We start from the raw sequence: 14,136 nt of genomic DNA, 5'->3' as shown, positions 1-14,136 counted from the left end.
ATTTGTGACCGTTACGAGGTCACCTTTGCTACCTAATTTTGTCACAGTTTAAATCAGCGTTTCATTTCAAAAGAAACAATATATTGCAATAAATTTGGTTTACATGACAATAATAATATAATTTTTTTTATATTTTCCACCACTCTACCTTAATTTTTCGGAAGAAATAAAAAAAAAAAAAAAAGGGATGGGGGAAATATAGGGTGTGAGTTTAATTATTATGGGAAACAAAGTTAAAGTTATTGTAGAACTAAATATTTTTTTTCATAATTATTAATTCCGTCACTAGAGTATGATTAAATGGGGTGGTTCAATCATGATTATTGTTTTCTTATTAGAGTTTATTTGAATGTTAGTGTAAACATATTCTTCTTTTTTAGTAATTTTAACGCCGGGAACCTTGACAAGAAAAGACCTTTTATAATTTTTGGTAATTAACCAATGATTTAAATTTTTTTTTTTTTTGTAACAAACTGAAGAATGTCCGGAATTACCTTAAATGTCTGGGGAAGTTCTTTTTAAGAAAATTAAGTCATGTACATAAAAATGCAAATATTGAAAAAATAAAAATAAAAAAAAAAAAATAAAAATAAAAAAAAAAACATAAAGCTAAGATAATAAGGAATCAAAGCCATCAAACTGATAAGGCTCGGGCTTAGTGTGAAAAGAAAAAAAAAAAAAATTACCCCCAAAAAAAAGATGATAAGTCAAACCAAATTTACTGTTATAAATTTTATTTTATTTTTTTTTTTTATATTTTGGCACGGTTTAATAGATGATGATAAAGGTATATTTATGAGAGCTAAAAGAGAATTATATATTATTTTAAGAATTTATTATATTTTTTTTTTTTTTGGTGAAATGTAAAGGAGAGAGAGAGAAAAAAAAAAAAATTACGTGTTTTTTTTTTTTTTTTTTTTTTGACAAAAGTGGCATTGTAATATAACTGAAATTCATTCATTTATATATATATATATATATATTATAATATATAATTATAAACTAAATGGCGACACTTAAACTTTATAACCTTGAGGCGGTTATAGTTTTGACATAAACTTGATAAATTTACAGAAACTCTCTTATATGGAATATTTATTTCTTTCTTTATGTGTTTTATATATATATATATATATATATATATAAATTTCAATTGCTTCATTTCATTTTTCATATATATATAACATATATGTTATTATTGAAATTATTATTACTAAGTAGGCTCTTTTTTTTTTTAATATTTTTTTTTGTTGGGATAAAAAAAAAAAATAAAATAACAGGTTAGGGTTAGGAGGAGAGAAAAAAAATTAGCTGTGCTTTATGTTTTATGTTTTATGTCCTATGTCCTATGTCTTTTTTTAATTTTTTATTTAACTACTGTTGCCTCTAATTGACTATATAGACAATAGTTAATTAGCTATTGTGTTATAATAACACAGAAATCCATTTAAAAGCCCACATAAATCCTAACATTTTTTTTTTTTAATTATAAAGATGACTGATTAAGTTTCTCTGAAATATTGTATATATATATATATATATATTTATAACTTTCATCTTTATAATTCAAATAGGCTAAGGTTTTTACTTTTACTTTTATTTTTACTTTTATTTTTATTTTAAATTTTAATTTTATCTTTAATTTAAATTTTAATTTAAATTTAAATTTATTTTTTTGCTGTTCGTGACAATATTTACCAACATCCATAATAACTAATTAGTTATTATTATTATTATTATTATATATAATAACGAAAACATCGTTAAAACAAAGACTTGAAAATGAGTTCATATATGCATTACGTAGATTTCAAAAAAAAAAAAAAAAAAAAAAAAAAAAAAAACTCAAACCTTCCACCTTCTCCTTCTCCTCCTTTTTTTTTTTTTTTTTTTTTTTTTTTTGTTTTTGTTTTGGAGCATCAACATAAGTACATTGAAAAAAAAAAAAAAAAAAAAAAAAAAAAACTCTTGGTATACCAAGAGTTTTTTAGGTTCTGTCAGCAAGAAATACCAACCCATCATGTATATCGGAAATTAATTATATGAACCTTTAGAAAATAAAAATTCAAAAAATTTCTTTGAATTTATATATAAACATAATCCTAAAGTTTTTTTTAAAATATTTAAAATATATATATAAAATACTTAGACAAATTAATAAAACTATTTATGTAATGAATATAATCATTTCAGTATTTCTGATCTGAGTTAACTAGAAGTGTTCTTTTATATATATTCAAAAAAAAAAAAAAAAAAAAAAAAAAAAAAAAATATTACAGATAATACTTTGTCACCAAATGATTTTACACCGCCCTTACTTCCATAAGACTTGTGAATTACAAACATTTAATTTTTTTTTTTTTTTTTTTTTTTTTTTTGGGCCATGTGTAATAAAAAAAAAAAAGCCTCATCAAGTTGAATCCAGTATTTGTATTCACTAATTAAAACGCCTTGTACACCAAATGTTTTTAAAGTGGCGTTGTTGCTGTTGTTGTTGTTGTTGTTGTTGTTGTTATTGTAAACATTTTCAAAAGTTGTGACATCTCAGGATTTATATATTCATCACCCCTCAATTAACCAAAATCATCCTTAACCTGAATATCATACACAGTTCCAAATTCCAAATTCCAAATTAAACACAAGAAAAATCTTGAAAAATCTTATAAAGTCTTGAAAATTAGTATTACTATCTTTCATATAGCCCAATGAGTGTCAACAACGTTCATTATAAAAAGAATATGGATAAGAAAACAGTAAAAAGTGTTGTTTGACACGTAATGAAAGTGCCAGAAAAAAAATCGTTTTTTTTTTTTTTGTTTGTTTTTATTCAAAGAATTATTGATTTATATACCATCAGCATTTGTGCTATTATTCTTGTACATACCATATATCTTTTCATTTTCATTTTCATTTTCATCCCGAAAATAAGTCCTGATGCCAGCTTACGAGGAAGAAAGGGGTCAAAAAATAACCAAACCTTCCCAACTCATCTCCATTTGTCTTCATAAACGCTGTAATTGTATTTCTTAATCCCTTCAAGCAAAGATAAAGCTTACAATCTCTTTTAAGCCAATTAAACTGTTTAAAAGAGTAAACATGTCCATCTCTGATGATATCCATTTCAATCCTTTTCTTTCCTCTTCAAGCAAAGGACACTCATCCAAAATATGATGAACTATTTAACGAATTTACCGGAAAATATTGCAAACTTTTAAAATTTTTGAAATGAGACTTTTGTAATGGTTTGGAATGACTTAGATGATGTAATTTCTTTAAAAATCTTAATTCGAGACTTGAACTTTAAAAAAAGAAAAAAAGTCGTTAGAATCTTCCATGTTCTGAATGTATCTTAGCTAGAATTAAATCCCAAAAATGCCTAAAAAAAAAAAAACTAAGTGCTGAAGCAAAACAAATGCAAAGAAATTGAAAAAAAAAAATTTTTTTTTTTTCTAAGGGCCAAAAGTGGATTATCTACCCACATAAAATAATTGGATAGATAGAAAGAAAAAAGACAAAGATGAAAGATGATGGATATATATATATATATATTTAAACAACAAAATTCCGTAAACTATTAATTTCTATTATATTTCTATCATGCTATAGTAATATAAAATAAATTACAAAATTACATAAAAAATTGGTTATATTTCATAAGGTATTTATTATGCCAGTTATGAAGGCACATGGTTTTGGAGTTTGATTCTTGCTACTGCTAAAACTTTGTCTAAAATAAAAGGATTTCTTAAACGGTGGACAAAATCCCAGCGGAAGTTCAGCGTTTAATAAAATCTATCTCAACTGTCAAGTCTCGCAGGCTAAACAATCTGTGAGATTATGTCATAGGAATCATTTGTGAAAAGGTGAAAAGGGTTCTCAAAGCGTAAAGCATCTGGGATGAAGTTATAGCATAGACATGCTATGATGATATGTTTAGGGGGTTCTGGTTCTGCTTCTGGTTCTGCTTCTTGGAAAGTGAGTTTGTCTTGTATGTTGTTTTTGTTTCTGGTGAGTTCCACAATATATATATTTGACTAACCTACCGCGTCCTGTTTTGAGCTGGATAGTACCTGTCAGGATATGTCTGGGGCCTTCCATAGCCTTTTTTGAGTTGTAATTTGTCCTTGTCTATTTCCACTTTATTGTTTGGGTATATACTCTTGTACTAGGGTTGGTGGGGACTGTTGGAAGCCTTGGTGGTCGCAATGGCGTATTCGTGCCAGCCATTGGATAAGTACTCTACGTTTGGAAGCCAGGGTTGAGTCAATTTTGGATTGGCTGAGCCAGGTGAGTCTGGTGAGCTAGGTGATGTAATTGATACTGTCTAATCTTTTGTTGGCTTAGACTCCAAGGCTTCTTTCCAACAGTTGAGTTTTAATAGGGTTATCTCTGTGTGTTTTTGTGGGGTTAGAGGGGCAGAAAGCCACTATCGCACTGTTTAAAAAAAAAAAAAAACATAGCTATGTAATAAAAATTTTTTTTTTTTGGAAATTACATAATCTATTTAATTTCTGCCTTATTTCTACTGTACTACAAAATATATTACAAAAAATTAAATGTCTTTAATTTTCCCTAATTTATTATGCCAGCTGTGCTTGCGAGTGGTTTTGGAGTTGGTTTTCGGTCTGCCAGAACTTTGGCCAAAATAGAATTATTAAACGTGGAGGAAATCCCAACGGCAACTCGGCGTTTAATAAAATCTGTCTTGGTTGTCTAGTTTTGCAGTCTGGACGACTTGTGAGATTATATCATAAAGGTCGTTCGTGAAAAGGTGAAAGGGGTTCCCAGTGCGAAGGGAAGTTGGGATGAAGTCATAGCATGGGCATGCTGTGAGTATGTGTTTGGGGGTTTCCGGTTCTGCTTCACAGAGCGGGCACTTGTTTTGTATGTTTTCTTCGTTCTTGGTGCGTTCTGCAATGTACTTGGCGAATCTACCATGTCCTGTCTTGAGTTGGATGGCTCCTGACAGAATGTGTCTGGGGCCTTCCATGGCTCTTCTGAGTTGTAGTTTGTTGTTAGTTTCTACTTTGTTGTTCGGGTAAGTTCCCTTGTACCATGGTTGGTGGGGGCTATTAGATGCCTTGGTAGTCGCAATGGCGTGTTCATGTTGCCACTGGATGAGGGCCCTGCGCTTAGATGCCTGGGCTGGGCTGATTCTAGGTCGGTTGACGCTGATGATGCGGTTGATGCTGTTTAGTCTGCTGTTGGCTTCAGCAGCTACGCTTCCGCTCAGGAGTTGAGCTTTGGTGGGGTTGTCCCTGTGTATTCTTGTGGGGTCCGAGAGGCGATGTGCCGCCCTTCTCGCCAGATCTTCGAGTTTAATGTGCAGAGTGAGGACACCTGCTTCTCTGTGAAGTATGTAGATTGGGGTGGTGCGGTATGCACCAAGCATTCTCCTTAGAGCGATGTTTTGGGTTAGTTGGATGGAATTGCCCATTTTCTTGACGGTCATGTAATAAATTTATTGTTACATAAAAAAAGGGATTTGAGCCGCACACCTGACCAAACAAATTCCTATTTGGGCCAAAAGCTTTAAATTTAAGAAATATGATTGGCATATTTTCCGAAATTTCGACAAAAAGGGAAATACTTCTATCACGATGATTTAATTTTAACAGTGATATATAGGCTTTGTACCCCTTACCGTATGTACCCCTTACCGGTAGCAATTTGCACATCTTTAATTTTGTCCGAATATCGTGGTCCGTGACTAGTTTCATAAATATTAAAAAATATATAATTTTTAAAAATTCATAACTTCACTTAATTCCATTCATTTTAACCTGCGTTTTCATTTTTAGAATCTACTGAGAAATCGGACCTAAAGATGCTTTAAACAATGCTTCCTATAGATCCTCGATCGATTTGACCACGGTACTTGAATGTATATCGGCTGAGGGACAACTTTTAGAACCACTTTTTATATACAAGGGGGCTAACGTAATGGAGGGTTGGTTTAAAGATATTTCGGTGCCACTAGGCTTTGTATCGACTTCAAAAACGGCCTTCATGAACTCAGCTATATTTTTCAAGTGGTTTGATAAATATTTTCCTTCTTCCGAGCCAGATACATGGCAATTATTAACCCTAGATGGTTGCAAAGCCCATGTACCAGAGAAATTCCATTATTTCTCCATCAAAAAACGCGTCATTTCGCTATATTTACCCTCGCTTATGTCGAACGTCTTACAGCCTTTAGATAGATCATGTATTGGTGTAGCTAAACAAACGTTTCGTCATCAAAATGCTATTAACTTTGCAATGGGATTCGCAGCTTCAAAGGACACATTTTATTTGTTATATATGAAAATAAAAAAGCAGGCATACACAAAACAAATTATCAAAGGAAGATGGAGAATCTCTGGGATTTATCCACACAGCGTCATAACTGCTATAAACTCCTTTAGAAAGCAGATGAACCTCCCTATTCTCGAAAGTACCTCTGAATTGTCATGCGAAGTTCAAAGTTTCGAAATCGATACAAATCAGTCTTCTACAAGCTCGAAGGCTTCACCAATCGATTTGGCGCCTTTGAAAACCCCCCATATTTTCTGATTGGAGGATTGAGCGAATGTATATGATGAGGCATCCTAATCAATGTCTGAAGGGACTGAAAAAGGCTAAGGAGGAAGTGGGATCACTCACTTCACGACTCGCTAAAACTCAACAACAATTGACCATTATAGAAAACAAACTTCGATATGCTCTAAAGAACAAGTCAAAGAAGCGGCCTCGTGTAAAACTGGATCAAAATGCCTTGATCTTGGACCTGCTTAAATATGTTCAGGTTAAGGGAAGTGGAAATGGTGATGGAGGGGATTCAAATGATAAGGAAGAACATGAAAGCAACACCGACCACTCAGACTGATTGCTGAATTCAATTCTAAATAATTATATAGTAATTCAAGATATTTTCATGATTAAGGCCTATGAGGAAAGAAAGATATAAAAATTGAAAAAAAAATTAAAGATGTGCAAATTGCTACCGGTAAGGGGTACAAAGCCTATATATAAATATATATATAAATATATATATACTCTTTGTTCTAAGTCTTTGAGTTTGATGTGCAAGGGGAGTACCCCAGTAGCTTCCCTGTAAAGAATGTAGATTGGGGGTAGTGTAGTATAGTATGCATGCACTGAGCATTCTTCGTATAGCCGTGTTTTGTATTAGTTGGAAAGAGTTGTCTATTTTCTTAACTGAGATAGGGTTGTGACCCACCACATGTTTCCAGGTGATAGACAATAATGGGTATCATAAATAAGTTATAGAGTAGTTTGGAAGAAAATCCGGGAGTCTAGGATTATGTTTAGGAGAACAATTGGTCTGTAAGATTTGGGTAAAGTTTTGTGATAGTTTCGGGATAATAATTGTTTGGCTGGTTTCTCATTCAGTTGGGTGATAGATAGATAGCCTTTTGCGTTAACATGCCTGGAAGAGAGATATCGATATCAGCTGGTTACGAAGTATATATAAATAAGCAGGAATTTTTTTTCTTCCTCTTCCTCTTCTTTTCTTTTCTTTTATATATATATATATATATATCCACACATCATTTAACCACTTTTTATTATCAAAGAATGACAGATTATATCAAAGTAAGATCAACACAAATCGTTCATAGTTAATTAGTTAACCAATTAATTAATTAAAGATGATGGTGAATTTTTAATATAATAAAACTGACATAGCAGCTTCCATATTCCACCATTAAAAACTACCATTTTGATACCGGTGTAGAAGCCACAAATTCAACGTCAAAAACCGACGAATTACTTCAAAAGGAAATCATTAGTGATGTAAGTTAGATACGTGCCTATATGACAAACTATATTCGCCTACTAAATAACTTATAGATATTAAAAAATGGGGTTATTGCAATTAAAATATTTTAATGATTGAATATCCAGACACTCTTTATGAAGATACTGCTGATGAAACCTTAAGTGCTTAGAGTGATTTCGTTACTAATCTTTTAAAAGCCCCGGTGAAAATTTTTACAGCCAGCTTTGAATAGTATTGGTATTTGTACGTAACTTTTTTAATTAAAAAGTTATGTTAAAAATTTTTTTAACCCTTTAAAACACTTTAAAAAATTTTTAACCCCTAACCCTTTTGATACTCAAATCCCAGTTTTTTCTATTGGATACTTTAGATTAGTATCATTAATATGTAATATGTAAATTGTAATAAAAATTTAAATTTAAATTTTGATTTTGATTTTGATTTTGATTTTGATTTTGATTTTGATTTTGATTTTGATTTTGATTTTGATTTTGATTTTGATTTTGATTTTGATTTTGATTTTGATTTTGATTTTGATTTTGATTGTAATTTCAATTAAGATTTTTTGGCATTATTAAGAGAGTTGCGTTGGGAGTAAAAATATCAGCCTTATGAACGTTGCGTTGAGAGAGAAATTTCAGCCATATGAATGTTGCTTTGGCAGCGATTTCACCTTCTTATCAAAATTGTTAACTTGGTCGTCCACAACTTTTCTTATTTTCAACAAAACATACTTTAATCGGTGTTCTGATTGTTGAAAAGACTGACAAAACTCCTTTATACACAACATTCACAAGAAGATATTTTTTTATATCGAAAATAAACGACTTCCATTTGAAAAAAAAAAAGACAAAAAAATATGGAAAGCGCTTCTACCTGAAATTGATTATGGTCTTGATAGGGAGTTTGAAATTGATGATGATTCTCAATGGCAAAAAATTAGTGTTTGATGAATTCATCAAAGCATGCAGAATCAACTTCAGAATAAAGAGTATAAGGGAAGAGGAGGGAGGTTTTTTTTTTTCAAGCATCTCCAGAATTGTGTGAAATTTGGATACCACCCAAAATTTTGTAGACATGGAATTATTGACGTTATACCTAAACCTAAGAAACCTGACTATTTAAAACCAAGAGTATACCGACCAATTTCCTTAGTTAAGATTCCACCTAAAGTCCTGGAAAAGATTGTACAAAAAAAATGACCAAACTTACAATACGACAAATTTGTTTCTGCCGAAGAAATATAGAGGAAGACAAGGTTATTGTGATACCGATACTGTTTTGGAATTTGTCAAAAAAAAATCAAAACAGGCAAAGAAAAAAAATTTCAGCTATTCTTATTGATAACGTTAACAGAAATATCCTGGCAGAAACAATAGAGAATATGAAGCTACCATAAGCGCTTATGAAGTGAACATTTCAGTTTGTAAGTGAAATAGAAGCTTGTATGCTCACGGATTGAAGAGCTAGATCAGTACAAAAAATAAGTATTGGAATTCCACAAGGCTTGCTTATTTCACCTTTACTTTTTTTTTCATATATTTTACACCAATTTATTATGCAATTAAAAAAAATGGGGGTACAAAAACTTTGGGTTTTTCTATGATGGGTGTTGTTACAGTTACTATTGAAGATAAAAATTGAAGAAAATACCAAAAGTTGAAAATTTACAAACTGGAGATAACGGGGAATATGGACTTGAAAAGAATTATTGGAGCTTATCACCCAACCATTGTTGTGATATTCAAAAAGAAAAAAAAAACGTGTATCATGTCATGGTATAAAATATAGGCGTTGTACCACTGACCGTATGTACCTCTAACCGGTAGCAATTGCACATCTTTAATTTTTTTTTCAATTTTTATATCTTTCTTTCCTCATAGGCCATAATCATGAAAATATCTTGAATTACTATATAATTATTTAGAATTGAATTTAGCGATCAGTCTGAGTGGTCGGTGTTGCTTTCATGTTCTTCCTTGAGATCTCAACTAAGGTGTACTTGTTCTCCGTGCTATTAAACGCCTCTACTGCTTTACGAATTCGTTGTTTTTTAAGGGACCACATATTTGGATACCGTAGATTCTAAAAATAAAAACGCGGGTTAAAATGAATGGAATTAAGTGAAGTTATAAATTTTTAAAAGTTATATATTTTTTAATATTTATGAAACTAGTCACGGACCACGATATTCGGATAAAATTAAAAATGTGCAAATTGCTACCGGTTAGAGGTACATACGGTCAGTGGTACAAAGCCTATAGAATGAAAAGAAAACAAGTTACCAAAGTATTTTTAAGAGAATTAGATAAAGATTGAAACCCAATTAGACGATTGGAATTTTTAAAAAAACAAACAATAAAGGATTGGTAAGAAGAAAAAAAGAAGTATGCTTATTGGAATTGTAAAAAAGATTAATATAGTTTTATAATTTCTTGGATAGATATATACGGTTTTAGCATCTAATTCCATCTGCACTCAATTCCGTAGGGAAGTCACCAAACCATTCACTAAACCCCAAAATTTTATAATTTGTGAACAGAGTCTTAAATATTAATATATATTCATATAAATTTCAAAAGTTAATAATTTCATTCATTTTCAACTGCATTTTTTTAATTTTAGAATCTACAATATTCAAATATGTTGACCCCGAAAAAACAACAAATTTGTGATACAATCTAGTTTTTTTTAACCCCACAAATATAGACACCTTAGCTAAGATCTCTTAATATTTCAATGTCACATGCAGCACAGTTTGCAATAGCCTCAACTGTATTGAACCGCTTTCCAATTTTTAGAGCTGAGCAACATTTATTCCAATACAAGAATCTATTTTTGTAAATCAGATAATTAATTTGCGTAGAGTAAAATCAATCTCTACAAGTAAAAAAGCGTGCTGGAAATGGCGGATAAAATATTGCAACTGAACAACCCTGCAAAATCTAAATCATCACTAACATGGTTAAAATCATTTATTCGACTATCCGGCATTCTAGAAAGGTAATAGGGGGGTGTAGTTAATGTACTGTGAATTAGAGATGGTGGTGAGGACTTGATAAAAATTATTTTTCTATCGCTTGCATCACTACAAAACAAAATATGATGAGTATGAAAATTGAAAAAATGCGGGTTTAAATTTAATAAATTTGTTGACTGTTCATGGGGAGAGAATAGAACTAGAAAAAAAAAGTTTTGAAGAATGAAAATCATACGTTCTATGAATCCTAGATTAATTTGACCATAGTACTCGAATCTATATTGGACTATGGGAGAATTTTAAAATCTCTCTTTATATACAAGAGAGTTTATATAATTGTATTGAGGTATTTCAACACCAGTTTATTCAGCACCTTCAGAAACCCATGAATTTTTCTAATTGAAGGGACAAAATATATATATATTATGTGAAATCCTATGGAAATGTGTATGGGTACTGAAATGGGTTAGTGGAAGAAACGGGGAAGATGTTAGCCATTGAACATCTCGTTTGAACTCAACAGGAATAAACCATAACAGAAAAAAAAAACTAAACTTAGCAATTCTTTAAAGAACAAGTCACAAAAGTTTCCCTAAGTAAAACTGTATTAAAAGAGACTTTGATTTTGGGAAATTTCATAAACATGTTTCAGGTAGGGCTAAGTGAAAATGGTAATTAATGAAGGGTGTTCAAATGAGGAAGGAAAGTTAATATAAAAGTAACTATGAAAAAAATTAAAATTAATTGTTGAAATTTTATTTTATTTTATTTTATATTTTAGTGTTTGTATGACTCTTTTATTTTTATTTTTATTTTTAATTTTAATTTAATTTTTTTTAGGATCCTCATTTGTTTTAACTTGATAAAAGTTTATTAATTATATATTAATATATTTATACAATATTGTATATAAGATATATCTTGTTAAAATTTCTATATAAAATGACTGAAATTTCCCACTTTTTTTTACTCTTTTTTTTTATCCTTTTAAAATAATTAAAAAACTAAAATACTAAAATATATCAAATAATAATAATAATAATTTTTTAAATAAATATCTTCATAATATATATATATTTTTCAATGTGTATTGTTCGTGAAACTATCTACGAATGCGGATGTCCAAAAACCCGCCGCCTTACTCATTGCGATAATTTCCGTCTTGGAATTGGCGAATGTCCTCCTAACTCACAAGCGTACCGTCGGCTTGACCGGGACCAGTGTCCGACTTGTGCTCGCAAGGGAATGATATTTTCTAAAGGGAAGAGAAACTGTTGAAGTTAGCTTTATTTTTATTTTTATTATTTTTTAACTTTTAATACCAGTCAACCATTGATTTTATAAAAAAAATATGTCATCTTTATCTTTATCTTCATCATTATTAGTATTATCATTTCAAGTCAAGTTTTTATATTTTTTTTTTAAAAAAAAACTTTTAATTGAGTTCAGCAATGTCAAAATAATTTCAGTTTGTCTAAGTTTTGTTTTACTATAATTGTAATATATAGAAATAAATAAATAAATAAAAATTAATATGATGTAATAGTTTAAGATGATTCATTTTTCTTTAATAAATAACGTTTATCCAACAAGCCCCCTATTGGAATATTTTGGACTCCGATTCTTACATATTTGGTTTTAAGATTTCTCATATATATATATATATAATAAAATTGAAAAATAAAAAAAAAGTATATATAAAGATAGTGTTTTTTCATAAGTTTTCAAAAGTTTCTATTCATCAAAGTTTTTTAAATTTATTGAGACTCAATATTTTTTATCTCTTATAAAATTCATCAAAATTTTCTTAGATTTAATTAATTATTAAAATAAAATAAAAGAATAATAATAATTATAATAATAATAATAATAATAATAATAATAATAATAATAATAATAATAATAATAATAATAATAATAATAATAATAATAATAATAATAATAATAATAATAATAATAATAATAATAATAATAATAATAATAATAATAATAATAATAATAATAATAATAATAATAATAATAATAATAATAATAATAATAATAATAATAATAATAATAATGTGCGTTATCACCACCCAAGAGTTTTCCTGTGGTTGCACTGTATACGGTGTTATCAATACCGTATATTGTTCAAGAGCCACTTTCCGCAACTGGTGTGGCAACCATACTTACAGAGTTGTCAGACTTAACAGAAAGTGCGGCCAAAGATCGCACGGCGGTCGGTTGTGAGGATTTTTTTTTTTCTTAAGGAAAATATAATTATATATTATTTTGGTTAATATAAAACATGTATAGTTTAAATAGTTATATATAACTTAGTTTGTTTCACATTAACATAAAATTTTAATTTTAATTTTAATTTAATTTATATATATAAACATTAAACTTCCTTTTTTTGTTTATTTTATATTTTAATTCTTTAAAAATCAATCATTGATACTACTACTATTATTAATACCAACTTTTATCTTTAAATGTATATCTTAATTACCCCCAAATTCTTAAATGGTTGTACTATTCACGGCTACATTTCCATTGAGTTCTGTGAAAGAGGTTGGAAAGAAGGCTGCGGATGCGGTCGTTACACTAAGCGGTTTGTTCCAGTCAATACACGCTGCACTAACAGAAGATGCCAAAGTCGTTTATGAAGAGAGAGAGAGAGAGAGAGAGAGAGAGAGAGAGAGAGATAATTGATTAGTTTATTTTTATGTAATAAATATTATATTTTAATGTAAGAGAAAAGTGGGCTTCATTTTTTTTTTTTTACCCCTGGTCTTCATGTTTTTTTAATAATTTGAGCCTCATCACATCATGTGACTATAGTTGACCCCACACCCCCCTTTCTCTTTCTTTCACTAAACTTTGCAATTGTAGATATTAAAATATTAAAATATTAAAATATTGTGCAAAGAAATAATTAACGTAATATATTACGTTATTATTATCATTATATATAACTCATCTTGTCTTCTTCTTTATTAGCGCCCATTTCTATCTTTGCATACTTTGTTACTAATTATTATTATTTTTTTTTTTTTAAAACTAAATAACTCTCAATATGTGGTACATACACAATAACCACTTTTTACTTTATAAGTATCGTGTAATTGATGTAATTAAAAAAAATAAATGACTACAATCTCTAATATATATATATATATATATATATATATATATATATGCCTCTTTTTTTAAATTTTTTTTAAAAAAAAAACTTCCTCAAAAAGCCAAAAGCTATTTCTTTTATTTCAACATTATTACAAAATAACTATATATACTTCTTCTTTATTTTATTTTATTTTATTTTATTTTCTTTTTCTTTTTAAAAAGTCTTTACATTTGAAATCCATCTTTTACTAAACTTTGGAAT

General features: G+C 29.2%; 1 protein-coding gene across 1 annotated transcript; it reads right to left on the bottom strand.

The window, feature by feature from the left end:
- Positions 1-4,690: 4,690 nt before the first annotated feature.
- On the bottom strand, positions 4,691-5,437 carry SAPINGB_P002444 (uncharacterized protein; the record flags this gene model as incomplete). The annotated part of the gene is made up of 1 exon (XM_031997163.1): positions 4,691-5,437. The coding sequence occupies one exon, from the start codon at positions 5,435-5,437 to the stop codon at positions 4,691-4,693; it is 747 nt and encodes a 248-aa protein (XP_031853054.1).
- Between the last annotated feature and the right edge of the window lie 8,699 nt (positions 5,438-14,136).

This window comes from Magnusiomyces paraingens (assembly GCF_902498895.1).
Source record: "Magnusiomyces paraingens strain CBS 517.90 genome assembly, contig: contig2, whole genome shotgun sequence".
NCBI classification, from domain to species: Eukaryota; Fungi; Ascomycota; class Dipodascomycetes; order Dipodascales; family Dipodascaceae; genus Magnusiomyces; species Magnusiomyces paraingens.
This window is presented reverse-complemented; position numbering and strand designations above follow the sequence as displayed.